The sequence below is a fragment of the Equus caballus genome, chromosome 12 (genome assembly GCF_041296265.1).
Source record: "Equus caballus isolate H_3958 breed thoroughbred chromosome 12, TB-T2T, whole genome shotgun sequence".
Lineage (NCBI taxonomy): Eukaryota > Metazoa > Chordata > Mammalia > Perissodactyla > Equidae > Equus > Equus caballus.
The window spans coordinates 2,249,142-2,274,116 of record NC_091695.1 but is presented as its reverse complement, the minus strand read 5'-3'; the positions used below and the strand labels follow the sequence as shown (position 1 = coordinate 2,274,116).

Here is a 24,975-nt window from a genome sequence, read left to right as displayed (position 1 = left end):
ATATCGTCATGCAGAAAGCAGGTGGATCCTTGCTGCAGAGAAGCTTCAAGCCCACCATGGGGAGAGGTTGTTAAAAGGAATCACTTGTGGCAGACTACCAACGGGCAGCCTTTGCCTCTGGAACACCTGCCCTCCAGGACCAGCCACGGAGATCACGCCTTCCTGTGGGCTTGTCAGCCTGACATCTTCAGAACTACTACAGAAATCTGTCTTTTTGTAGCTTCCTTTCCTTCAAGACTTTCCTAAAATTCAAGGATAAGCACAAAGCCAGTTTGTAAGCCTTCCTTGACCTCCCCCTAGACAAGCTTTTGAAGCCCTGCTACACGGTCCCACAGGACTTCCTCTGCCGGAGCACTGAGCACACATTGAGCACACATTGTTTCTGCTACGTAATCTCCCATCTTCCCCACTAGCTTCTTGCTGGCAGGTACCTTCCCTATCTTGCTCACCACTGAATCCACAATGCCTAGCACATGACCTGGGACTTTTTAGGAGGCACCTAAAAAGTTCTAGAATCTTCAAGTAGAGAAAAGAAACTAGAACTTAGGGATGGAATTTATTTGCAGCGTTGCTGTACATAAAAACATGGCATTCTTCTAGAGTCGAAGGGGATTCTAGAGAACACCTAGTCTTCCCATTGCTTTCCAGATGAGGAAAATGAGGACATCAATTGGTCTGAAAGTCCAGGGCTATTAAATGTGGAAATTAGACTCAAATACAGTTTTTCCAGTTCCCAAATGATATCGCTTACATGCTATCATATTGCCTCCATGACCAAGATCATGGCTAAGCCAGACGCAAAAGGACGAGTAAGCGATTCCACTCATATGGAATGTCTAGAACAGGCAAATTCACAAAGAGACAAGGTAGATTAGAAGTTACCAGAAGCTGGGGGAAGGGAGGAATGGGGAATTATTACTTAATGTTGACAGAGTTTTTATTTGGGGTGATGAAAATTTTTGGAAATAGATAGCGGTATGGCTGTACAATGTTGATAGTATAATATCACTGAATTGTACACTTACAAACGGTTAAAATGGCAAATTTTATCTTCTGTATATTGTATCAAAACTAAAAAATAAAAATTAGAAAAAAGATCATGGCCACGGTCATTCCCCACTCGCCTTGCTTCTCCAGGCTGTTTGTAGGGTGGGAAGAAAGTCTTTAATGAGCATTAAAACAAATCACTGAAGGGAAGGTGTAAACAGGCGGAGACAAATGCATAATGTAGGACCATCAAATTAAAAGTGACATTTCTCTATTATTAACCCACAATTTCTCAGCAAAGTAAAATCTGTGAGCTGGTGCTGGAAAAATGCCAGTCCCATAAGCTATTTAATTTTCCTGGATAGGGTGTAAAATAACTGTTAAAACTGTAAAAGATGCCATATGGCACCAAAGACAGGGGAAAAAAAGAGTTCTTTTTTGTTGTCGTTGTTGTTACTCAACGAACAATTAGTTCTCTATTCCCCTAAAAAAATATATTAAGGTACCCTTAAGGGAAAAATTTCAAAAGTGTCAAGAAGACATATACAAAATGGAAAGAAAGTTGAAAAGATAAACAAAATGAGCATTCCTTCAGCTATATTTGGTGGAGTCCTGCAGAGAAAAAAATTCCAGCGAGGCAGCATTGAGACATAGTTTATTAATGCAGTTTCCCCCACAGCAGGACACAGAAAAAGAAATTGGTAAAACAGTCACATTAAAAAATTATGACTCCTGCATCTGATCTTTATGAATATACTGAAAGGAAACTGTCCTCTTGAGTTGTCCTTGGGCCATGTCGAGGCAGAGATGCAAGGAACTTTCTCCCTCCCAAGCCCCACAACGTGGCATTTGCTCATGCATGGTCGGAACAGACCGAAAGTTACTGCCCACATTTAGAGGACTTTAAAGGTGTTTATAAAAAGAGCCTATGTAAGATTTTGAACCATTCTCCTAATCATATTTTGAAATAAAACACTTCAGCTTTTTGTTTTTAAAAGAGTATACAAAATTGAAATTTGTTTGCATTCACTTTGGGGAAAAAATTGTCATAGGTGTTAAACTGGGCATAAATGGAATTTCCCTGGAATCTTAGAGCTGGAAGGGAGCTTACTCATCACGGAATCCAGTGTTTTCCATAGTGTGTAGGCTGTGCCCCGCTGACGAGTTATGAGATCGGTTTAGAGGGGCACAAATAGCATTGTGAAGTAGCGGAAGAGGAGGAATTGAGTAAAATTGGATTGGCTGTTAGAAGTGTGTTGTACATACTGTTTTGTGAAACTTTTGTTTCAGTTGTGTGTCTGTGTATGTGCGCTGAGTCACAATGTTGAGTGTGTGTCTTATTGTGAGTTCTGGTTGAAAAATTTGGAAATCTAGTCAAACACCTTCTGTTTCAGGTAAGACACCTGGAGCCAGAGAGGGGAAGTGACTTTCCCAATTCACTTATGAGTCAGATCTAACGATCCACGTATGCTTGCAGGTGGGTGTCAACTCCTGCCCTGTGGCTTCTGTGCCACCTTGGCAGCTATTCTCTTCCCTTCTGGAGCAATTCCTGTGCTTCTAGGTCAACCAGCTTCCCTCTCTCCTCTAGTACTCCCACCGACCTTACACTACATGGGATCAGCTGTGCTGTGGGACTGGGCAAGTGTGTGCAGGGACAAATAATGAGTGTCCAGGCGTGGATGATCCATGACTACTGGTTGCTCGGAGGGTGCAGAATTCCACAGCTCACTGTTCCCCGCCTTGATGAGCCACATGAGAAATAACCCCCCGTGCATGTGACAGCTCACATAGAGGGCATTCTCAGGGAGAAGGCAACCAGCTGACAACTGTGGGCTTTTGGCAATTCCTGCCAGACTCGTGCACTCTGGCTGGTCTTCCTGAGCCAAAATAGAAGCGTGCAGAAAGTGTTCCATGACTGCAGAGATGCAACAAGATTACAAAAGAGGATCTTGCCTGGGGCTCAAAGTGCCTCTGGTTGTGACTTAGAGGACAAAATGATGTACCCCAGCAATAAACAAACTCTTATGCTGCATTTACTCTGTGCCAGGCTCTGCTCTGAGAACATCACAAATATTTACTCCTTTAACCCACATAATCAGTCTCCAGGCCTTAAGAGGACTCTCCTAGCTGCAGTTGTAGGCAGAAGGTTGAGAAGTGTTGAGATGTGTTAACATAATTTGTTTTTCTTCCTGGTTCGAAGACAGGAAGGTGAGTATTCTTAATAGAGTTTAGAACAATGTCACTGAAAAAGTGCATTAATCAACGGTCAGCTCCAGAGAGAAAAGGTTAACTGCCTGCACTCTCTTGGCAGAAGGAATTGGGAGGAGGATCATGCTTCTTGCAAAGATTCATCACTTTTTGATGCTTTCCAGAGCGGAGATGGATTTGCAATGAGCCATCTACCTTTTTTTTTTTCCCCCCAAATCATGCTCATGTATTCATGGTAGATCTGCCTTGATGCAGGCGTCTGCTCGGGTCCAGAAGCCACCCACTTGAGCCCACACAGAGATCAAACCTGCGCCCTTGGCATGTGACCCACTGCTTTAGTGGAAGAGGGGAACCTCAATAATCTTTGAACTAGTTTATTACTACGCTTCACAACTGAACAGCAGTCTTGGAAACTGCTGGATTTGGCCTTGATGAAAATTAGTAGAAGTTTACTGAAGTGTAAGTAAGGCAAGAGTTTGTTTCGAAGACGAATAAGAAGTGAGGTTTTTTTTGGTAATATGTATTATGTGCCCTTATGCTTTATGTTAACATTTAAATCCCACAACACTCTGATGGAATCTCCATTTCACAGATAAACGTTAAATGACTTGTTGAAACTAAATGAGTGAAGGACAGAATTCAGAATATAGTCTGCCTGTAGAACCCATTACTCTTTCCACATTAGGCTGCAGCCTGAAAGGCTTTTTTTTCATCATCTGAAAAATGACTTGGCCCTAGCTGTACTCACTGACCACGGCAAAACTTTAATTGCTCTTTCCAGCCACAGCCCATGGAGCATCCACAGGAACAGCAACAGTTAAACTTGCTCTCTCTAATTAAGTCTTGGTTCCCTTAACAACTCCACCATGTAATTAAACTTATTTCTTGAACAGGCAGATATGGTTCACTAAAGAATCTGAGAAGAGCCATTTAAATAATGCTTAGTTTCTTGCTCTGGGTTAACCACGGTCAAGTCTGGGCTTGGAACTGAAGTTTAGGAGGAATGCAGAGAATGCTGCCGGCCCAGAACACACTAGTGCTGAAGTTACACGGGAGTCGGTGCATTTCCGGTGCAACCCGTGAAACTTATAACCCTGCTCATCGTTTTCCTCAGTGAACATCACGGCAAAAATGCTGTTTGCTGACTATTTATCCTTTTCTTAGAGCAGCTTCCATCAATTTGGGGAGCAAATCTCATATAGTTATTAATCATCAGAAACAGAAAATGTTTCTTTTTGAAAGGCGTAACTATCAGAGGTTTCACACTAACAATGTCTTGAAAAAGATATATTTGCCATTATCAGTACATTCTGTGGCTGTAGTATTTAAAAATTTAGCTTACACCACAAATACTTTATGGACTTTTTTTTCCATTAAGATTTGGCTTAGCACAAGGCACTAAAAACATAAGGATGGCATGAAACAGTTAAATTACACACTGTGTGGTAACGCAGAGTGAGAAAGTTTAATATCTTCATGAGTCTATAAATCCCTGGGTTTACAAATGCAAGTCAAATAAAAAACTATTAAAGTAACCAAAAGTTGCTTTGAGTTAAAGGTCATTAAATAAAAAGAAGATAATAGGCAAGACCACTTGGACCCAGATATCAAATAAAATGCCAAGATAAAACACCAATAGGTTGTAGGGGCCAGCCAGGTGGCATAGTGGTTAAGTTTGCACATTCTGCTTCGGTGGCCTGGCGTTTGCCGGTTCAGATCCGGGGTGCGGACCTTTGCACTGCTTCTCAAGCCATGCTGTGGCAGGTGTCCCACGTACAAAGTAGAGGAAGATGGGTATGGATATTCGCTCAGGGCCAATCTTCCTAAAAACAAAAAAAAACCCAACCAAACAAAAAAACCCACCACTAGGTTATAAAACAAACCAAAACCAACCCTCCTCCTCGTCTCCATGGGTCAAAAGGGAGCTTAAGAAAACCCAGAAATATTTCCTAAGTTGGAAGTCTGAGAAGTAAGGGTCCAAATGTCATATACAAAGTACTGCTCGCTTTCTTGGCCTCACAACGGAGTCTCTAAGGGGACCACGCAATTAGTACCCGGAAAAAAACCAGTATAATCTCTTAAGAGAACTAGATGAGTCCAGATGTTGGAGATTATGGTCTCCTGGAAGCAATGGAATTTATACCCGGAGATTAAAGAGAGGAATTAATTTATAGCTTTCTGTACCCGTTTGCAACATGTGCTCAGCTTATTATCTGTACACATTGTGATGCACAGTAATTACAATGCTGAAAATAACGTGCGACACGTGACCACTGCAGGTAAGTTTAAAAGGGGGCATTTGTCGTTTTCTAGTCTGCACATCTGGTTCTCTATTTGCCATATGATTAATATAGGAACATATTACAGCGAAATCCTTTTACATCAAAGTTTTATTTGCCAGGAAATAGAATACTTTCCTTCCATCTCTCTCTCCTTCCCCCACATTCTAAGCTGAACTCTGAAACTTTGAGTGCTAGGGTTCATTTGAGTGAGCGGGACACGGAGTCTGCTCCTGCTTTTCTTCAATTCTAGAAGTTCCGCAGTCACAGCTGGGATATATATGCATCCTTTGTTTTACAAGCAGGTCCACAAGGAAGAAACTCTAAAGATCATTCTAAAACCAGGTAGGGCCTCAAACACTGCAAACAGTTAAAACCATAAGAATTAAACTCTAAACTTTAAACTCCCTTTTATTGAAATATAAGTTTGTTTAGTATATTTACACCACTTTATGCACATATATACATAGAAGGCAAATTTTATCAAATAAAAAAGTTTTTCTTAATAAAAAATTAAAATAAAAACAAATTAAAGTGCATGAAATTGATTTTTCCTTCCGTTGAACCTCATCATTGTCAAAATTTTGGTCGGTTGGGAGGGGGCGGGAGAAGAAATTCATTATTCGACTCAGTGCACACAGCCGGCCCTGCGTTTGTAGCCTTCGGGCCAAAATGACAGGCGGCAAGGAACAAATCACACAAATTGTCAGGTCTGCAGAACTCTCCGGGTCTGCAGGTTCTGCTCCCTTTGTCCTGTCCGGAGCGGTTCCCCAGCTCTTAACAGTGATCTCACCATCACGGAGCTGGAACAAAGGCAGAGCACAGGAAGGGGGCTCCACCAGCCAATGTCACAGCCCTGCTCCGGGGCCACCAGCGCTGCGTTCGGTAGGAAATCGCAGAATTAGCTCAATGGCTCAAATAGAAGTTTTCCTCTTTCGGAGAGGGAATGAAGGGGGCCAAGGAATGGGGGTGTATCCTCCACAGAGACGGCTACCCGGGGGCCAAAATCCGGCAGCCCGTTTCTTTGGATCCAAACTCCGTGCTGGCACAGGAAAGAATCCTTTTATAGGCTGGGTGGAAGGAATGTTACACTTCTCGCCTCGGTGAGTTCGTCCTCCCAGAGCTTTAAAGGAAACAGCACGGGACTGAGAGAAAGAGGCAGGTGGGTGAAAGCGAAGTTTGTAGCCGCCTGCGCGCTGGGGCCGCTGGTGGGCGTTGGCCGGCTGGTCCCAGGGGCGGCGGAGGCGACGGCCCTTCCCCCATCATCCATTCCTCAGGCAGGGCTTTCTCTCTCTTTCTTCCTGGGGTGACGCTAAATCCCCGGGCGGCGGCCGTACTTGGCCTTACAGTGCAAAATGTGCTTGGCGAGGAAGTCGAGGCGGCGCTGCAGCAGCTGAGCGTGGGGGTCGGCGAGCGCGGCCAGCTCCGGGAAGCGCGGCTCGTGGTGCCGGTAGAGGCGCAGCAGCCGGGCGGCCGCGTCCTGGCCGCGGTGCAGCTCCAGGACGCGCCGCGCTGTCCGCTCGCGGAACACGCACACGGACTGCAGCAGTGGCTCGTTATACTTGTCCCACATGCCTGCCACCCGGTAGCCGTGCACCAAGCCCGCCTCGTTGTCCAGAAAGACCAGCGCCCCACCCGGGCCGCGGTGCAGGTTGCTGGTGGCGCGCTGCATGACGCGCGGGTCCCACTGCAGGCTGAAGAGGTTGCTGACGAGCCGGTCGAAGTTGGCCGTCAGGTAGTCGAAGAGGATCAAGTCGGTCCATTGCACCAGGTCCACCAGCTCCGCCTGGCTGCGGTTGGCCAGCTCGCCCCCCGCGGCGCGCAGGGGTCGCAGATGGCCGTCCTCGGAGCGCCAGGGTGCGGGCACCACCACGTCCGTGAGGTTGGGCAGCCAGCGCGTCAGGCTTACCACGCTGCCCTCGGTCCAGTGCGCAGCACGCAGCTCCTCCTGCACCTGCGCCCACTGCGCGCCCCGAGCCTCCACCCGGGCCAATGCCAGCGGCGGCACGTGGCGCTGGAGGCCCAGCAGGCGCGCCAGGTAGTAGGACAGGGCCTCGCCCTGTATCTGCTCGGGGTTGATGCCGTAGCGCACGCAGGCGCGGGTGCCGTCGGCGAAGCGGGCCAGCCGGTTGGAGCTGCGCCCGCAGCCTCCGCGCTCCAGGGCCACCACCCGGGCGCGGCGCGCCGCCTCGAGCCACGCCGCCGCCTGAGCCTCCGAGAAGCCCCGGGGCACCTGCTCCTCCAGGCCGCGGCTCCAGAAGACGCCCCCGTGCACCGCGGCGCGCCCCTCCGGCCGGAGCCGTCCGGCTGGCACGTGCCGCCTGCGCTCGCCGGGGGGCTCCCGGGGCGGGCCGTCGGCGCCGGCCGCCAAGGTGAGCAGCGCCCGGAAAGTTTTCAGGGAGCCGCCGCGGGCGTCCCGCGCCAGGGGCGGGGGCAGAGGGAAGCGAGGCGCGGGCTCCGGGCCGCTGCTGCGGGCCGGGCGCCGCGGGAGGCGGTCTGCGGGCGGCCGGGAGGCGGGCGGCCCGGCCCGCGGCGGCAGGAGCCCCCCCCACAGCGCCAGCAGCGAGCCCAGCGCCAGCAGCCAGAGCCCCGCGGCGGCGGCGGCGCCCCGCATCCTCCGGCCCATGCTCCCCGGCCGCGCCGCTGCCGCCGCCGCTTCAAGCCGAGCCCGGGCGCCCGGGTCCCGGCGGCGAGGCGGGCCCGGCGGCTCGGGGGCTCCGGGGCTCCGGGCGCCTCGGCGCCATCGCGGCCGCGGGACGCTGCGGGGCTCTGCCCGGCGCTGGGAACTCGCCTGGCCGCCGCTTCCCAGCTGCTTTTGTATTGCTCCGTGAGAGCCTCCGGCGGGCGCGATTCACAGGCGCCGGACCACGTGGGAGCGGGGATCCCCCTCCCCCTCCGCCGCCGCTCCCGCCCCCTCCCCCGCCCCTCCCCGCCTCTTCCCCTTAAAGCGGCGATGGCGCCTGCCGAGCCGGGAGGCGGCCCCAACCCCTCGGCCCGGGGCTTGGGGGCCCGGAGAAGGCCCGACTGGCGGCCCCCGCGCGGGGGGCGTCGCAGCGGGCGGCGCCGAGCTGCAGTCGGGCGGGGAGGGCAGGACGCGCCCTGGCCTTCGCGGGGGTGGCGGTGTCGCCAGGCCCCTTCGCCAGGGCAGCGCCTGGCCGCCTGCAAACTTCAGACTAACCCCCGCTGCGCTCCGGCCGCCGGCTGGCGAGGATCGGGGCGGGTCCCTTCGCCTTCTCCGTTCCCGACGGTGTGTGACTCACCCTGCCTTATGTAAATCCCTGGGAATCTCTCCGAGCCACAGAGGATGGGGCTCCAGCCGGTGGAGCCGGCATCTGTAGCGAACAACTTTGGGCCGACACCCCCTTCCCCGAGCGCGCTCGCCAGCGCGGGCCACTGCGGGCTGGTGCGCTCTGAGGTTGGCCCCCTCGCCTCTCCCAGGGGACTCGCAGGGACTCGAACCTTGCCGTGCAAGTAGAACGCCTAGGCAGGCTCCCGCTCATTCGTTCATTCATTCGACCAAGAGTCTGTCTGGCCCGGGTCTGGTCACCGAGCAGTAAAAGCCGCAGATCCGAGTCCCAGCGCTGCCGGAGCGGACACCCCAGGGAGACGCGCAGGTTGCAGTGAGAGCATTAGAACCCAGCGCCCGACCTAGCGCGGGGGAGAGGGCTGCTGGGGACGAGTCCTCTAAAGAAATAATACTGGCTTGCCCACGAGGAAACTGAGGCACGGAGAAGGGATGGGCCTTGCTCCCCATCCCCCAGATCGCAGGTGGAGAAACTAGAATTCAAACTTAGGTCTCTCTTGGCAGCATGCCACTTGATTTTCCCTCCCTCGAGGAAGTCCAACATTTTTATCCAGTTGCCAGCATTCTCATTTTTTTTTTTTTACTTACTGTCATTTAGCCAGTCACTTTATTCTCCAAATGTGATTTTTCAAGTCAACAAATGAAAATAAAAATCCCCATATTGCCTTTGACTTAGTGGTTTAAAGGTTTAAGGGAAAAAGAAATGGTTGGGGGAGGGGATGGAGAGAAGGATCAAAAAACAGCAAACCACATTGTCCTCCAGCCACCTTGGGTTCAGTCCACGGGGAAAGCTCCTGGAGAAGAATTGCCGTCCCCTCCCTCCGCACCACAGTGCGCCCCAGATCCAAGCCGAGATTCCCAGGTGAGACACGGAGTCGGGGCGGGGGCGGAGTCCGCCTGCGGAAAGCTGAAGTTTGAAATGTTTCCTTCCACGGGTTTCTTTTCTCTCTCTGTAGCCCCTCATCCGGCGCACATGGGGGTTTTCAATTGCGTTAGCCCATCAGCTGTCACTAGTTATATTTTGCTTTCCAAAGAATGAATGTTCTAGAGTTATAGGGCGGACACCCTCATGTCTGTGGCTGAGCACACATCTGGGGCCTTGCAGCGCTGACCCAGGATCCCCTCGAGTGTTTCCATATTGGCTGAAGTGTGGCTCTTTGTTGCATCTGTTCTGCACCACGCGGTGGCTGTCTCATGCCTTTTATAGATGTTATCTGATGTTGCGATTACTGTGGTTCCCATATGGACGCACCAAGACTTATTAATTCATTAAAGTGACTGTCCTGCTCCAAGCAAGCTCCTCACCCGTCATCTTTCCCTGGAGGACAAGGACGGTGTTTTATCAACTTTCTATTTCTCTTCCCACCTAACAGAGTATATGACACTAAACAGGTGCTCAAGAAATTGAACTGAATTTTGATTTCACTTCTACCTAGAATTTTTGCTTTGGATTTAACTTCTGCCTAGATTTTTTTTTTTTTTAAATGAAGCTCTTCGGCTTGGGGAAACTGTAAGCAAGATCTCCACCTTGTGGGCATAAGTGGAATAGCATCTAATTAGAGAAAATATGCATTTTTAATAGGGTGACTGTTCAAGTTGAATTCTGAAAATATTACCTGGCTACTTGGTCCCAAGCCATGTCCTAGGAGCTATGGGCAGGTTCAAAGTGCTTGATGTCTCTTTCTTTTTAGCTGTTCACAAAGATGTAAATAACTACATCCTGTCTAGTGTTTCAGGGCCGCGTGGCAGAAGGCCTGGCGCTTAGTGGGTGTTCAATAGCAGTTTCCTGAATAAATCATGGGAATGCTAATGAGGTGAAGTTCTACCAGGAGCGTATATCAAGTCACTTTTTAAAAAAACACCTTACTACTACTAAAAGATACACACAAAAAAACCCTTTCTTTCATTTTAAAAGAAAAAAATATTGGGGAAGGCTCCGCATAATTTAGAGGGAGGAAGCACGTGATATTTACTCTGGGAGGGCTGGCCTTAAACGCAGACACCCCGAATTCCAGAATCTTCCAATCGTGTTAGTGGTCCTGACTAAGAAGTGGAGTCAAAGAAGCCGGCTAAGATGTTACACCTCTGAAGATGGCCTGGCTCCCTCCTAGCCCCGTGCCGCTAGCCGCGGGACTGAGTGCCCTGTGTACTAGAACATGATGCGCTAATAGAAACTTTAACAGGTGCGCTGAAATGCAGAATTACGGAAAAGCAAAGGCATAAAACAAAAACAAGACCAAACAGCAAACCCAATGTGGAATGCAGTTTGAAAGTGGCATTTGGTTATTTTAGACAGTGTTTAAAAGCATTCCTCTGTCTACCTGTATGAAAAGACTTCCACTTTCCTTTACGTCCCAACCTGAGGACACCCCTCCCGCACCCACAGCCCAGCCCCTGGGCTCTTTGGGATCGCATCCATCTTCACAGCCTGTCATCTCAGGCCCTTCTGTCCTTCTGACCGTTGCTTGGGGATGAGAGAATTCCTGCTCATTGGTCCCTAGAGAGGAACCCGTTTTCACCTTGAAAGCCTCCTTAATATTCCTCAGAGCTTCTCTGTGAGCCTAGACTTCCAGTTGCTTCACGCTTTCCCTCAGTCCTGTTTGAAGCAGGGTCTGATGCGTGTGACAGTGCCTGCTCGGGAAGACAGAGGAGGTGGAGCTGAGGGTTGGAGCAGGGCGGGAGGCTGAGAGTCAAACATTTTCCAAATCTGGCATTTCTGCTTTCTGGCCGTTTCCTTTCTGGCTGGTTATTTCCCGTCTATGAGTTTTGGGTTCCGCATCTGAGAAATGAGGATAATGAATCCTGCGTACCCCCATGGCTGTTATGAAGTGCCAGCGAGCTGTTAATATCCGCTGTGACAATGTTAGCAGCAGGCCCCTTCGGAGCGCTGTGCCGGGCTTGGCGCAGGGCGGAGCCTTGCACGTGGCTGTCTCCTTTGACCCCCCAACAAGCATGATTGTCCCCCCTTCACAGATGGGAACCCCGGAGCTTAGCCAGTGACTGGTCTGAAGTCACGCAGCGAGTAAATGGCAGAACTGAGGTTACAGAACGATGGAGGCCAAACCCTTTGCAAATTGTAAAGTGCTGGGAAAATGTCAGATATAAAAATTACTGCATTTAATCAAAGTAGACTCCAGTCAGATGAAATTTTGCTTTGAAGCGTTCTCTGGGATTGCTACTAAGTGAAGTGGTTAAGAGAAGGAACCCTGAAACCAGTCTGTCTAGGTTTCAACCTTACCAGCCGTGTGACCTTGAGTAAGTTACTTGACCTCTCTGTGCCTCAGTGTACTTCTCTGTAAAATGCAGGGATAATAGTATTGTTAGTGTTGTTCATACTAATTATAACAATTATGCAACATCATGATTAATAGTAATTAATTAACAGTAACAAACCTTATAGCTTATTGCGATGGTTAAATTAGTCCCTGTATTTTAAGAGCTTAAAAGATGGTCTATGAGTTCACTGTTAGCATGGTTTGTTACTCCCTTTCCTTCCTGTTTCACTGTTTCGTCGCCCGGATGGGGGTCTCCTCCTTTTCCTGTTGCTGTCCTCCACCCAGCCTCACTCGGCTCTGAGAGACCTGATAGAGCTGGCCTTCCCGCTCAGGGCGCCCTCTCTGTGCCTCAGACGGGCGTCTGCCCGGACAGCTTTGCTCTTTTCCTTTCCCTCAGAGCTGGCCAGCCGGCCCTACTGGGGTTCCCAGGGCAATTCTTGTCCCAAGCCCGGAACCTCCAGGTAGCCTCTCACCGCTCTCCTCCTTCAAAGCCGACCTTTTCTGAGTCTTCTGAGTTATAAGCTCCTCCCAAAGACAGAGGCCCCCAGATGCACCCTCTAGATGTTCCTACAAAAAGGAAGAGAGGGAAAGACTGTGTCAGAGAGGAGTCTAATATTCCTTGAAACTGGGTATGACTCCTGCTTCAGCCATTACTAGCTGTGCGACCTCAGCAGCTTTCCAACCTCTCTGGGCCACAGTTTCAGGGTTTGTGTCTCCCTCTTCTCCACTCTTTCTCCCCCTAGGGTGCATTATTTTCTGCTTGGGCGTCATTTTCCTTTTCTTTGTATCTTTCTATTTGACCATGATCTGGGTCTCCCAAGGATTCCTTAACTGATCCATCGTCACATACGTGGCTGTCAGGGGCAGGCAGGCATATATACACCTGGTTCCAGGTAAATCCTCCTAGGGGGCTAGAAGGGAGTCAGGAAGTGGAAGAGTCTTTGCAATTAACCTGTCTGGCTGAATGAGTCACACGTTTAAGAATGCACCATGTTTCTGGAAAGAAAGTCAAGGTTGACACCAACCGTGAATTTATGGTGAGACTAGCATTTTATGATTCTCTTTATTCCGCATGGCTCTCTTTTTGATCTGCTTTTTAGAAAGGTTCCTAGAGCCACTGGTGTTTGAGACTAGAGTCTAAAGGTTGGAGCATTGGTGAATTAACTTGGTAAACATTGGAGCAGATGCTGACATTATCTCAGTCACATATCATCATACAGGGTCTGGTGTTAAAAATTCTGCACTGGGCATTTGGGGACATGATTTCCTTTCTCTGTTATAAGTCAGTTCAAGCGACATCTGGACTGTTCATGTGGTAAAGGCCACAGAACTGGCAGTAGCCATGGGGCATCAGATCTTCTCTCGTCCTTGTCCTTAATGCCTTCACCCACCCCTCCCTTCCTTCTCCCCCAGGCCTCCGTCCCCCTCCCTCTGCCTGTGCTGGGGTGGGTGGGTGGGTGGGGCAAGGCTGAATCCTGACTCGGCTAACCCGGGGGCGTGGTGCTTTCATCCCCTTGCCAAGGTTTGGGTTAACGATGGCATGTGACACCACTCTGGCCAGCGAGACCTGAGAAAGGCCACAGGGAGGTGTCTGGAAAAGACGTCTGTTCTAGTACAAAAAGACCGAGAAGAGATATGGCACCTTTTCTCCACGGTTCGGGTCCACATGGAGGCCTGGAATTGGGGCCGTCCTTGGGAAACTGCAAGGGGAGCACACGTGGAGGGTGCAGCGCAGGAAGATGGATGCAAGAACCTGGGCCCTTGGTGGCGTCACCAAGCCCCCGAATTAATCAGCTCTGAAACCACACACACTCTGAGCTGGGGTTTTCGTTGTTTGCAGCCAAAAGGTCCCTAAATGATAGCCCTCTCCCTTAGGGGCTCACAAACCAGGGAGGGCAAGCACATAAACACGTCTCTTCGGTCACAACCGTGCTACCCGGGAGACAGTAGGTGTTGTCTTCTGGGACAGGTGTCCTGCAGCCAGGCTGAATCTTGCACCTATTGCTGTACCATCTTGGGAAAGTCACTGAACCTCTCTGGGCCTGTTAACTCATCTGAAAAATGGAGATGATAACTGCTCCTGCCTCATTAACACGATTGTGTGGATGAAATGCACATTAAGCACTTAGTAATGCTCAATAAATATTATTGATCACTCTAGCTCTCATGGAAATGGAAATCACATGGGAACACAGAGGAGGGAGGAACTCATTCCACCAGAGAAATCCAAGAAGGCTTCCCCAAGAGGGTGGGTGTTAAACTGACTTCTGAAGGGCAAGCGGGGGTTTGCTGGTCAGGGTTTGGGGAGGACGGACATTTGGGTGAGCAGAGGGAACAGCATGTGAGCTCAGCAGCCATGTGCCCACGGCAGATTACCACATCTTTCAGGAGCTCAATTTCCTCACCCTTAAAAGCACTTGAGTGTGTTGGATTTGCTTAATCCCCCTTTGATAAAAGAAACAAATCTCAGGCCCCCTGCCTGGATTGAGAAGCGCCAGATCAGAGAATCTCTGTGGCCCCTTCATCACTCACTGGTGGCTGTTTCAGCCCACCCTGGAGGAATTCACTCAACAAACATCTCCTACTAAAAGAGCTGGCTCTCGCTGGCTGTGTTGATTTTCTTTGTTCGTCGCAGCCCAGAGCCTCATCCAGTGTGCAATTAGTGATTCCGGGCTTCCTCAGCTTCCCGAGGCCCCGCACGTCTCATCAGTCAGATAGACGCTGAAGCTTAATTAAGCTTGGAAAGCTTTCTGATTTCCTTAGCTGAAAGGTGGCCCGTAAGCACCAGGCTTTATTTTGGTGGCTCCTGCCAAGGGTGATTATAAATAGGACTCAGTGCAATGTGGCTGAGCTCTTAGGACGATAATGTGTCAAGACCAATCGAGGCTGCTGAGAGCAGAGATATTATCATAATGGTTCCGTCATATGCGGTGGGTGTTAATGGAAGTGGCTGTGAAAAAGAAAAAGTACTGCAGGCAGCCAGGCCGGGATAGAGGTGCTGTGAGTGAAATATCGGCTGCTCGTGGGATCTCCGTCATAATCATTAGCTATATTAGCCTCGGAGCCATTCTCCTGCCATCTCTTCCACCGGACTCAAACTCAAGTAAAAAATGACTGCTTTAACTCCGAATGAAAATGTATTCCTTTGCTGCTTTTTAAAATCCATTTACATTAAAATGATGGCCAGCAGGTAAGTAATTTATAACTGGGGGCTCACTGCAGTGAGGACGAGTGTCGGGTGTCGTCAGAATAGTGAGCCTCGTCAGTGGGAGACCAAGGGACTTCTGGACACGGGAAAGGTCATCACTGTTGGGCAGAAAAAGGATTGGCGAGAATATGCAAGGCAAGAGGTAACCGACAGACACGCGCTGGGTGGGGAATGGTGAATGGGGAGGTAGCTTTGCGTTCCCACAGTGCCGTAGGTGGAAAACCGGCGAGAGGGTCTTCAGGAATGCAGCCCTGGGGAAGAATGTGCTGGTTTCCTGGGTCCCAGGTTTCATCACCTAAAACCATTTTTCTGCATCCCATAATCATCCAGTCAATCACATCCGATGATGATGATGATGGCGACAGTGATGGTGATGGTGGAACTCTGTTGTCAGTTGGACTTTCCCTGCTCTTTTGAGACCCTGTTAATCTTGCCTCAAGTTCCTATCCCTGGCCTGGGAGGACCCAGCCACTTTCCCTCTATTTCTGAGAGCCCTGGGGCTTTGCTGCTCAGGCTTGTCTCTCTGCGTCCACTTCCTCCTTCCGTACTTGTTGCTTTGGGTCCAACACACGTTAACACAGGAGTGAAGTTCAGTGCCTTAGTCACTACCCGCCTCACCAAATCGGCTTGGACCAAGGGTAGGAGTTTCGCGACTTCACTGAAGACCTGGGGGTGGGCGGGTCACATCCTGTGCAAGGCGTTCGTGCATCTGGCTGACCTTTCCCTCCTTTCTCTCCTCCTCTCCTCTTTGTGGGGAAACAGGCAGAATTTCCCTCTGCCTTCATGCAGCTCAGGGCTTCTCCCACTCAGGCCCCTCAGGAGCTCAGCCCTGCCTCTGGTCAGCAGACTGTCAAGGTTTCTCTTGTGATCAAACCTGCAAAGGGATTCTGGCGGACACAGTTAACATTTCCGGGGTACTGTCTACACGCGAGGCAGTGTGCTGAGCTTTCTGTGCACTGAATCTTTTTTTTTTTCCTTTTTATCCCCAAATCCCCTGGTACATAGTTGCATATTTTAGTTGTGGGTCCTTCTAGTTGTGGCATGTGGGACTCCGCCTCAACATGGCCTGATGAGCGGTGCCGTGTCGGCGCCCAGGATCCCAACCAGCGAAACCCTGGGCTACGGATGGATGTGGAGCACATGAACCCCACCACTTTAAGAGCACCCCCGCCCCCGGGTATTATTCTCCCATTTCATTGATCTGCCAAAGACCAAAGTTATGTTAACTACAATGGCACGTGGCCTCTTGGGGTGCGGAAGCACCCTGGGGAGTCAGCACAGGGACCAGCATCCTTGGTACTGGCACATTTGAAACAAGTACTTGCTCACATCTCTCCTCATCTCTGCCGCGTGATTGAGCCCAGCCCGTCTCCTGGGAGCTCTGCCACAGCACAGGAAGCTCCGAGTGGTTATATCTTATCGGGTGGGATAAGGGTGGTGGGAACAGAAGTGGGTGGACCGCACAGTGCTGGGCGCGGCACCATCCTGAGTAAGGATAGCCATACAAGAGCACCGCCCTAACTTCTCTGCTCACACCCTCCCGGGAGCCGACTCTGAACCCCGCCACAGGGTAGCCCCGTGGGGCGGGCGTGGGTGTCACACACCAGGCACTGAGACTCACTGCTCCTGAATATCTCTAGTGCCTTTTCATTTCACTCAAGGAGGAAAGGAAGACAGGAACTCAAAGGCCATTTCTCGGCTGCCTGAGTGGAGAGAACTGCCACATGTTAGGGACAGTGTGGGCCTGAGGAATGGCAGAAGGGCTGAGGGACGATGATGGTGACATGCTTATGTGGCTCCTTGCTGATGCTTCACGTGCCGGCTGCTTGGGCTTCGCAGCAGCCTGCTGGGGAGGGGTGGTGGGCGGGCGTGGGTGACTGTGCCTGTCTGATGAAGGAGAAAGCCGAGTGCCAGAGGGCGGTCATGTGAGAGGAGCTAGTTCCTGGCAGACCTGGAACTTGAACACACTTTACCTGACTCCCGCATCATGGCTCTTCTGTGGCATTCCCTCTTTGCTCAGCTCTGTTCACATCTGCAGACTCTGTCACCATCTCGGGTTTTCCACATGGTGATATGTCCGTGTGATACTTATGTTATGACGTCCACTAAAACTCCAGGCAGGAGGGCAGAAGAAGGCAGCCAGGGACAGTTCCTAAAAGCTGCAGTACTTAAAAGCTCCTCTCCCATTAAATGGTGCTTTCCATTCCTCTTGTCAGCAGCTGTGACAGGAAGGAGGGGGAAAAGAAATGGAGAAAGAAGGGTTGGGGAAAAAGAGAGAGAGATGATTTTGAAATCTTCTTCTTTGCTTGCCTGTTTCTGTTGGTTGACAGAGCATCTAATCAAAGGAGTCAGAAAGAGAGACGGGGTCATCACTGAGCATTGACTTCTTTTCTAAGTGACTTTTTTTGGGGGAAAAATGATCATAAAACAACTTTGCGATGGCAAAGAGGAAATGGTCAGAAGCAAAAAGCTTTCTCGTGCTTTTCTGCTCCCCTGCACGGTACCCTTGCTCACACAGAACCAAACCAACAGACCAGAGCAAGGTGGCTCTGCCGTCTTTCCCCATGAAGAGTGTCCTTTCATTAGGGACGGTGACAGGTTGCATTACTGTTTAGGATCAGTGACGGTAGCTGGCCCATATAGAGTTCTTCCCGCCTTGGTTTTCCCATTTGTAAAATGGGCTATGAGTGCTTGCCTCACAGGGGTATTGTGAGAATTAAAAGAAATTATGGGATTAGAGAAATATAGTAGGTGAAAAGCTTCAGTATAGTTCCTGGCATATAGTAGACACTCAATAAATATTAGAAACCACACTCCCGGCTGTGTAGAAACAGGTCTGGGAGGATACACACCAAGCTGTCAGCAGTATCAATGCTCAGGAGGGGTGTGTGTGGGGTAGGTACTTTTACTTTTTCCCCTTTTCATCCTTACTTTGTCCCTCACAGACCACTTGGGGAGAGCATGCTGTGTGAGTATGGATGGGTGTGTGGAGGCTCCAGTTAAAAGTTAAGATCAGATAGACAGCACTAGAGGATGTGGCATCTTGGTGCCTCTGTCTTTGTCTGATTCTAAAATTTGCACTCACTGCTCTTGAGTCAGGTGAGGTGCCTTGGGTGGCAAGCAACAGAAACTGGCTGGCTGAGTCAAGAAGAGAAAATGGGATTTGATAGAAGGATGCTGAAACAGTTCCCAGCATCCAGGGAGGAACTGAAATTTGGGCGCTGGAAGCATCCAGACTAAGCTGCCCCAGGTGGGCGAGCAGGAGGCCCCTCCCTCTCTCAAAGGTGTGGTACCCGCTGTCACAGCTCCAGTCTCCTCCCATTCAAGCTCCTACATTCCAGGGACAGGGAATCTGATTGGTCCATTTTGGGGACAGAAGTTTCCACCATCCGCTCACCCAGCCTTGGCGTGACAGGGCAGGTAGTATGTAAGGGAGCAGTTCTGTGCTGGACCGTCACACCCTATGCGCCCACCCCAACACTTCTGTGTTGTTTGATTTTTGAAAATTATCCTGTGTTACTTTTAAAATAATAATGCAAAAAACTTTAACAATTAAAATAAGTAGACACTGCTGTAAGATCTCGATGGAATGCATTTTGTGCATCTTTCATAAGGAGCCAATAAAAATCAAAACCAGGCAGCATGATTCGTCATTCACGTGCCTGGTGATGCATCACGGGGTGACACATCTGCCTGGGGTCTGAATAAATGTTGGTTATGATGGCAAATGCACCCACACAGCAATAACAATACTCGTCTTTTTGACTCCAACAGTTAGCAGATCCAACATTTCCATAAATTTGTTTAGTGTCGCCTCACAGATTAGGGTGGGAGTTTGAGACCTTTATTAGAGGAAAGAAAAGTAATAAGTCATCTCTGATTTTTCTATCACTAGTTGTTGTTCTTTTATGGTGATTGGGAGGCAGGCAATATGAAGCTGCGGAAGGTATGCGGGATTTATTAAGTGTGTGTGTGTGTGTGTGTGTGTGTGTGTGTTTTAGGGGGTGGGGTGAAGAAAGAAAGAGAGGCAGAGAGGAGGGAGAGAGAGAGTGAGAGAGAACTCATTTCATCGCCCTGGGGCAGAATGATTTAGCTAGTCTCGTATAAAGCGAGCTCAAACGCAGATCGCATTTTCTGTGCTGACCATCTGTGTTGCCCAGGAAAGAGGAGCCCAGCCAGGGCCCGGAGGTTGAGGAAAAAGTGAGAAGCAGGGAGCACGGCCAGGCCGGGAGGGGTCGGGGAATGCTTTGTGTCCTCGAAATGCCTCCTGGCAACGTCCACACCACAGAGGCCTGGCTTGGCTGCCTCCCCTCCTGTCAGCCCCATAAGTGTCCTTCCCAGTGTCAATAAATCCTCTCCTTGGCCACCCACTCCTTTCTTGTGATTTTTTTTTTCCTGGAGGTGGGTGTTGCTGGGAGAGGCCATCAGAAACTCCTTATTTGAAGGCAGAACCCTCATCTCTAACAAACAGGGAGAGACTAATAATGGATACCAGATTCAGACCTGGACCAAATAGGTCCTGATGCCTCCTCCATGTCAGAAAAGCCAGCGCAGAAAGACCAGAGACCCGCAGCTGCGCCAGTGGCCACTGGCTGCGCGGGGACCACTCACAGAGCTGTCCAGCAGTCTGTCTTAGCTGTAACGGATTGAGCATTCTGATATAGTGTTTGCTCCCAAACCAGCCCTGTAATCACGTGATTGTAAGCTAGCCCCCGAGTCTGCTCTTCCGGGCGCGGGGGAAGACCAGGCGTCACGAGCTGCAGGTGCTGCCCCTGCCGTGAGAGCCCTCCCAAGGGTGCTCGTGCTGAGACGCCCCCCGGGGACGGCTTTGTTCTTTCTGCAGCTTCAGTTGCTGGGTGTTCTGACCTTTCACGTTGCTGGAACAGGACCCTAAGACTGAAAAGTTTTATTTGGATTAAAAATATTGTGAATTTTGTGCTAACTGCCTCTGGCCATAACTGGAATAAAGTGACATTGTTTCAGTCAGCACCGTGCACTGATTAGACCAGTGGAGTATGAAATAACAGAAATACAACAGTAACAAAAATGGGAGGTGTGGGCTTCAGAGCACTCCCCCAGCAGGGTGGCTGAATTTAAATTTCTATGATTTGGGGTGAGTGTGGCCCTACAGAATCACGTCGGGATGGTTTTTTATGTGATTTCAGGGCAGTCTCTCTATAGCCGTGAAGTAATTTGGATAAAGCTGTACTGTGTTTTGTTGGAAAAAAAGCATAACATATACGTCTTCCTAGGAAAGAGTTCAGGAGGATACGATCCCAGCTGTTAACACTGGCAACCTTGGGGAAAGGACATTTGAAGAGAAAGGACTTCCTTCAAAATTTTTTTTACATATTCCCGGTGTGCTCACGTTCATGATGCTCGGCGCGTGTTTCGAGCAGACGGGAACGATCGAGGGAGTGCTGGAGGGTGAGTGGCTCCTGCCTTATTGCGCTAGATGACCAAAGGCAGATTAGCTGGGTGGCCACTAAGAAGCTGCCCCAGTGGGCCCAGAATTAAGATGGGAGGGCCCAAGCTCGGGTGGCAGCAGTGGAGATGGAAAGGAAGGGAGGTGGAGATGAGCATCATTGAAAGCCAGGCGCCAGATTGTGACGGTTAATGTTACGTGTCTACCTGACTGGGCTAACGGATGCCCAGGGGGCTGGTGAAACACTATTCTGGGGGTGTCTGTGAGGGTGTTTCTGGAAGAGATTAGCCTTTGAACTGGTAGATTGAGTAAAGAAGATGGCGCTCCCCAATGTGGGAGGGCACACGTCCTCTTTTTTGCGTGAGCTGGGACATCCGTCTCCTCCTGCCCTTGGACATTGCTGCTCCTGGTTTTTGGGCCTGCAGACTCAGATCAGGATTTAAACCATCGGCCCCCTGATTCTCAGGCCTTTGGGCTCAGAGTGAGTTACTCCACTGGCTTTCCCAGGTCTCCAGCTTGCAGATGGCAGATCATGGGATTTCTTGTGAGTCACGTGAGCCAATTCCTATCTAAATCTCCCCTATGTAGATCTTCTTAGTTCTGTTTCTCTGCAGAACCTTGACTAATACACAGGGTATCACCTGAATTGGCTTAAGGCTTGCAAAGTGGCGCTGAGGATGGAGCCCAGATAGCGGTGCTGAGCTATGGAGGGACCTAAGGGAGTTAGAATTCTCCTCCTCAGTGCATGGGTGGGTAGATGGACAAATAAAGTGAGTTCCCTCATAGGAGGCTCCTTGTTTTCAGGGTTAGGCTGAACCCCTTTAACAGCCTGGTTAGGTCCTGAGGCTAGGTAGGCATTTCTTATACTCTTGCCTTGACCTCAGCCGTTCTTCCTCCAACCAGAGAGGGTTAAAGCCTTTCTGAGAGCTGGACCATTTCTGGATGCCTAGATGCCTCCTTGGATCACTGAGGTGTTTTTATTTTCTAACTATGAGAAACCCGCCTCTGAATGGCTTAGACAATAAAGGAGATTGATTGAAGGCACAAGTAATTAGAAGGTCCTCTGAGTTGGTTTGATTTGGGGCCTCACCAGTGTCATCAAACCCCTGGTCCAGTCTTTCAAGCTTTCCGTTCTGCTCTTCATACAACATCAGGCTGGCTTCCTCATGGTGGCAAAATGGATGCAGCAGTTCCAGGCTTTACCTCCGCATTATCTAGAAAGAGATTTTTTTCCCCCTAGAAGTTGCCTGACAAATCTCCCCTCTAGTCTCACTAACTCAGACTGGGTCTCACGTCCATTCTTGACTGAGTCCCTTTGGCTAGAGAATGCTGATTGGCTGATTGGCTTGGTTACCTGAGTCAATCACAGTTACAAGGGTGGTGGTGTCAACCCACCTTCCCCCCCATACGGCTGCCGCACAATGGGAGAGGAGTGGAAGGGATGTTAGGGAGCCATCAAGTTCTAGTTTGGGATCATGGAGCAGGAATGGCCTGTGTTTGTGGGTGTGTGGGGAGTGGTGGACGGAGCTGAGAGAGGAAAATGGCCATGGGAGGGTGGTAGACTTTCCAAACTGAGAAACAGGACAGTGAGTGTGAGCGCTCCTCAAGGAGGATGCTTGGGTGCACTCTAGAATAGCCCCTCTGAGGCTATGGGTCAGGGCTGTGGAGGGGAATGACTGTAAGGGTGCTCGAGAGAACTGAGTGTGAAGAACTAAGGTCCTGGGGTGCTAGGCAAGGGGCCTCCAGGCTTTGCTTGCCTCTGAGGGAGTGGGTCAGCCGAGGGGATGCCCTCTTTCAAAGGCTGTGTCGGCAAGAGCAGGGAGCTGGCGAGTGGTACCCCAGGGCAGCATGGAAGAGTGTCACCAGACAGTATGTAGGGCGCCACGGACCCCCAGCTCGGGGCCATCGAACGCCTTCACTTCTGTGGGGCACTTGGAGTCACAGCATGGAGGGCGTGCTCAATCACGGTTGTAGGAATTCTTTTTCCTTTTAATTGTCTAAAGTAGTGAGAAGCAGCTAGCAATGGAAGCAGGAGGCCGAGGGACTCAGGACTCTTCCTGCTTGAAAGTGACAGCGTGGTGAAGCTCCTTTTTGGACTCTGTCAGCCGCGGAAGGGAAGCCTCAAGAGTGTGATGAGCGGGGTTCCCTCCAATCTGCTGTGTCTGGAGCTTACGCCGGATTTAATTTATTTGAGAAGTAAAGACCTATGGCCCTGCTGGTGTGGCACGAGCAGGGAGAGTTCATATACACAGAGCTGTGAAATCACGTACAACTTTGCGCGCGTGCTCTGCTTTGAGCCTCACAGCACCTGCAAGGTGGCCATGGTTACCGCCGCGTGACGGAGGCGGAAAGCCCGGCTGGACGTATTAAGTCCACAGCCCACGGTCCAGAGCTAGAATGTGGTAGAGCTGGTCTTTGAACCCAGCACCCCCGCCCCCTTGACCTTCCTAACAGAACCTGAATTTGGCCAGCTCGCCCTGCTGCCCCGTGAAACCACGTGCTGCAGGGGTGTGACCGCACCCTCAGCTCCGGAGGAGAGGCTGTTTTTTCCCCTCGACCTCGTTCTGCCCAGTGGAAGTCTTCTGAGGGCTTTCGAGAGGTTTTCTCCTTTCTGAGGGAGAGCTGTAGGAGTGGTTTCCTTCTTCTTCCTCCAGATGTTATCGCATCTAGGGAGACATTTGGAACTACTGCACAGCCCCTTGCTCCCAATCTGAGGACTAGGCCAATACCCAAGATGGCAGAGCCAGGGTGGAGAGAATCTGGGTCCTTGATGGTGGAGTGAGTCACTAGATAACCCGTCCTAGAAGCCTCCAGCCACAGAAATTGCTAGTTCCCTTCTCAGTGTCCATTCTGCTTGATGGATGGATGTAGCTATGTACCCAGATACAAAACCACATTTTCCAGAGACCCTTATCAAGGCAAGTAGCTGATGAAATGTTAAGCGGCCCTTTGCCCTGCCCCTCTTTACCTTCCTACTTCTGGAGTGAGGACACGATGGCTGGAGTGCTGGTAGCCATTATATGACCATGAAGCTAACTTGAAGGTGGAAGTCGTGCACTAAAGATGGCGGTGTGGGAAGCGTGGGTCCCTGCTGCCTGTGGGGCTGCCATCCCACCTTCTGTCTGTTTGTCTCTGGGCTTCTTTCATGGGAGAGAACATAAACCTCTGTCTTACGTAAGCCGCCCTTGTTTGTGGTTTGTCTTGTATGCAGCTGAGCCATTCCCACTCAGAAACCCACATATTTCTAAATTTCCTGTTGGGTGAGAATTAATTTCCTTGATGTCTAAACTGTTTGGAGTTGGGCTTGCATTTATGTGCAGTTAATAGCGTCCTAATTATTTCCTTTTTAAACCCATACTGTTCACATCTGTACTGTGTAGTCAGCTACAACATAGGGCTGTAGTCAATTCTCGTAATTCTTGGTGTGAGGGGTCCTGATGGCGGGATCCCCACCACTGCCTACATCTTTCCTGCCTCTAAGCCCCATCTTTGGGCAATAAATAACTTCCAGAGACCCAAGCAAAAAGCAAATGTTCCGCTACAGGGGTGGTACGACGTTGGTGGGGGTCCCAGTGGTTTCTTTGGCACTGACATCAGACTGTTCTTGTACTGACCCGCCTGAGCAGGGTCTGGCTGTGAAGAGCCGCCTGTCTGTCCCTCAGCCTCCCCGCTGCCTGTGCCTCCCACACTGATCCCCAGGGAGAGGAGCTTTTAATAACCGGGAGGTAATTATTGACTCAGGTTTTGTTTGTTTGCCTCTAAGTTAGCACTGAGCAAACGCAGGATTCTTGGCCGGTCATTGTGCATTATCAAAATGGCAAATTAATTATTCAAAGCTGTGCTCCAGATACACCAGAGACGCACCCGAGGCGGCCTCTCTCCATTCTAATCCGCCGTAAATGTAGCATTTCTGGCCGGTCACGATTTATTTAAAGTCTAATAGCTATCTGGTTCAACTCGAGTCTGTTAAATCTACACGAAAGGCAGGAATTGGCCCTGGAGGGCAGAGGACATTCAGTCAGTCTACACTGAGAGCGTCCCAAACCCGCAGCCCGGTTCCTCCTGCCTCCCCCAGGCTGCCGAAGCCAGCTGTGCCGCGAGGCAGGATTAACGCTGGCTCCTTGTCTAGGGACAGAACCGCCCGCCGTCCTCAGCCCAAGCGGCTTCCCTTGGATGCAAACCTCTAACGTGACGCCTCCATTTGCCAGGGCCTGCTGCGTGCCGAGTGCTTTAGCCCTGTCATCTCCAGTTCTCCCGGCCATCCCAATATGCAGATGAGGCCCAGAGGG

At 50.4% G+C, this 24,975-nt stretch overlaps 1 protein-coding gene across 2 annotated transcripts in view; it reads left to right on the top strand.

The window, feature by feature from the left end:
• The first annotated feature begins 4,649 nt into the window (after positions 1-4,649).
• Positions 4,650-24,975, top strand: part of PAMR1 (peptidase domain containing associated with muscle regeneration 1) — a 159,453-nt gene continuing 139,127 nt past the window's right edge. Inside the window, exon 1 of one of the 2 annotated variants that reach the window (XM_070229290.1) lies at positions 4,650-7,846. In XM_070229290.1, coding sequence (XP_070085391.1) covers positions 7,309-7,846 — 538 coding nt within the window. In that variant the 5' untranslated portion in view covers positions 4,650-7,308. The remainder of the gene's footprint in view (positions 7,847-24,975) is intronic. The other variant, XM_070229291.1, reaches the window with a different exon arrangement.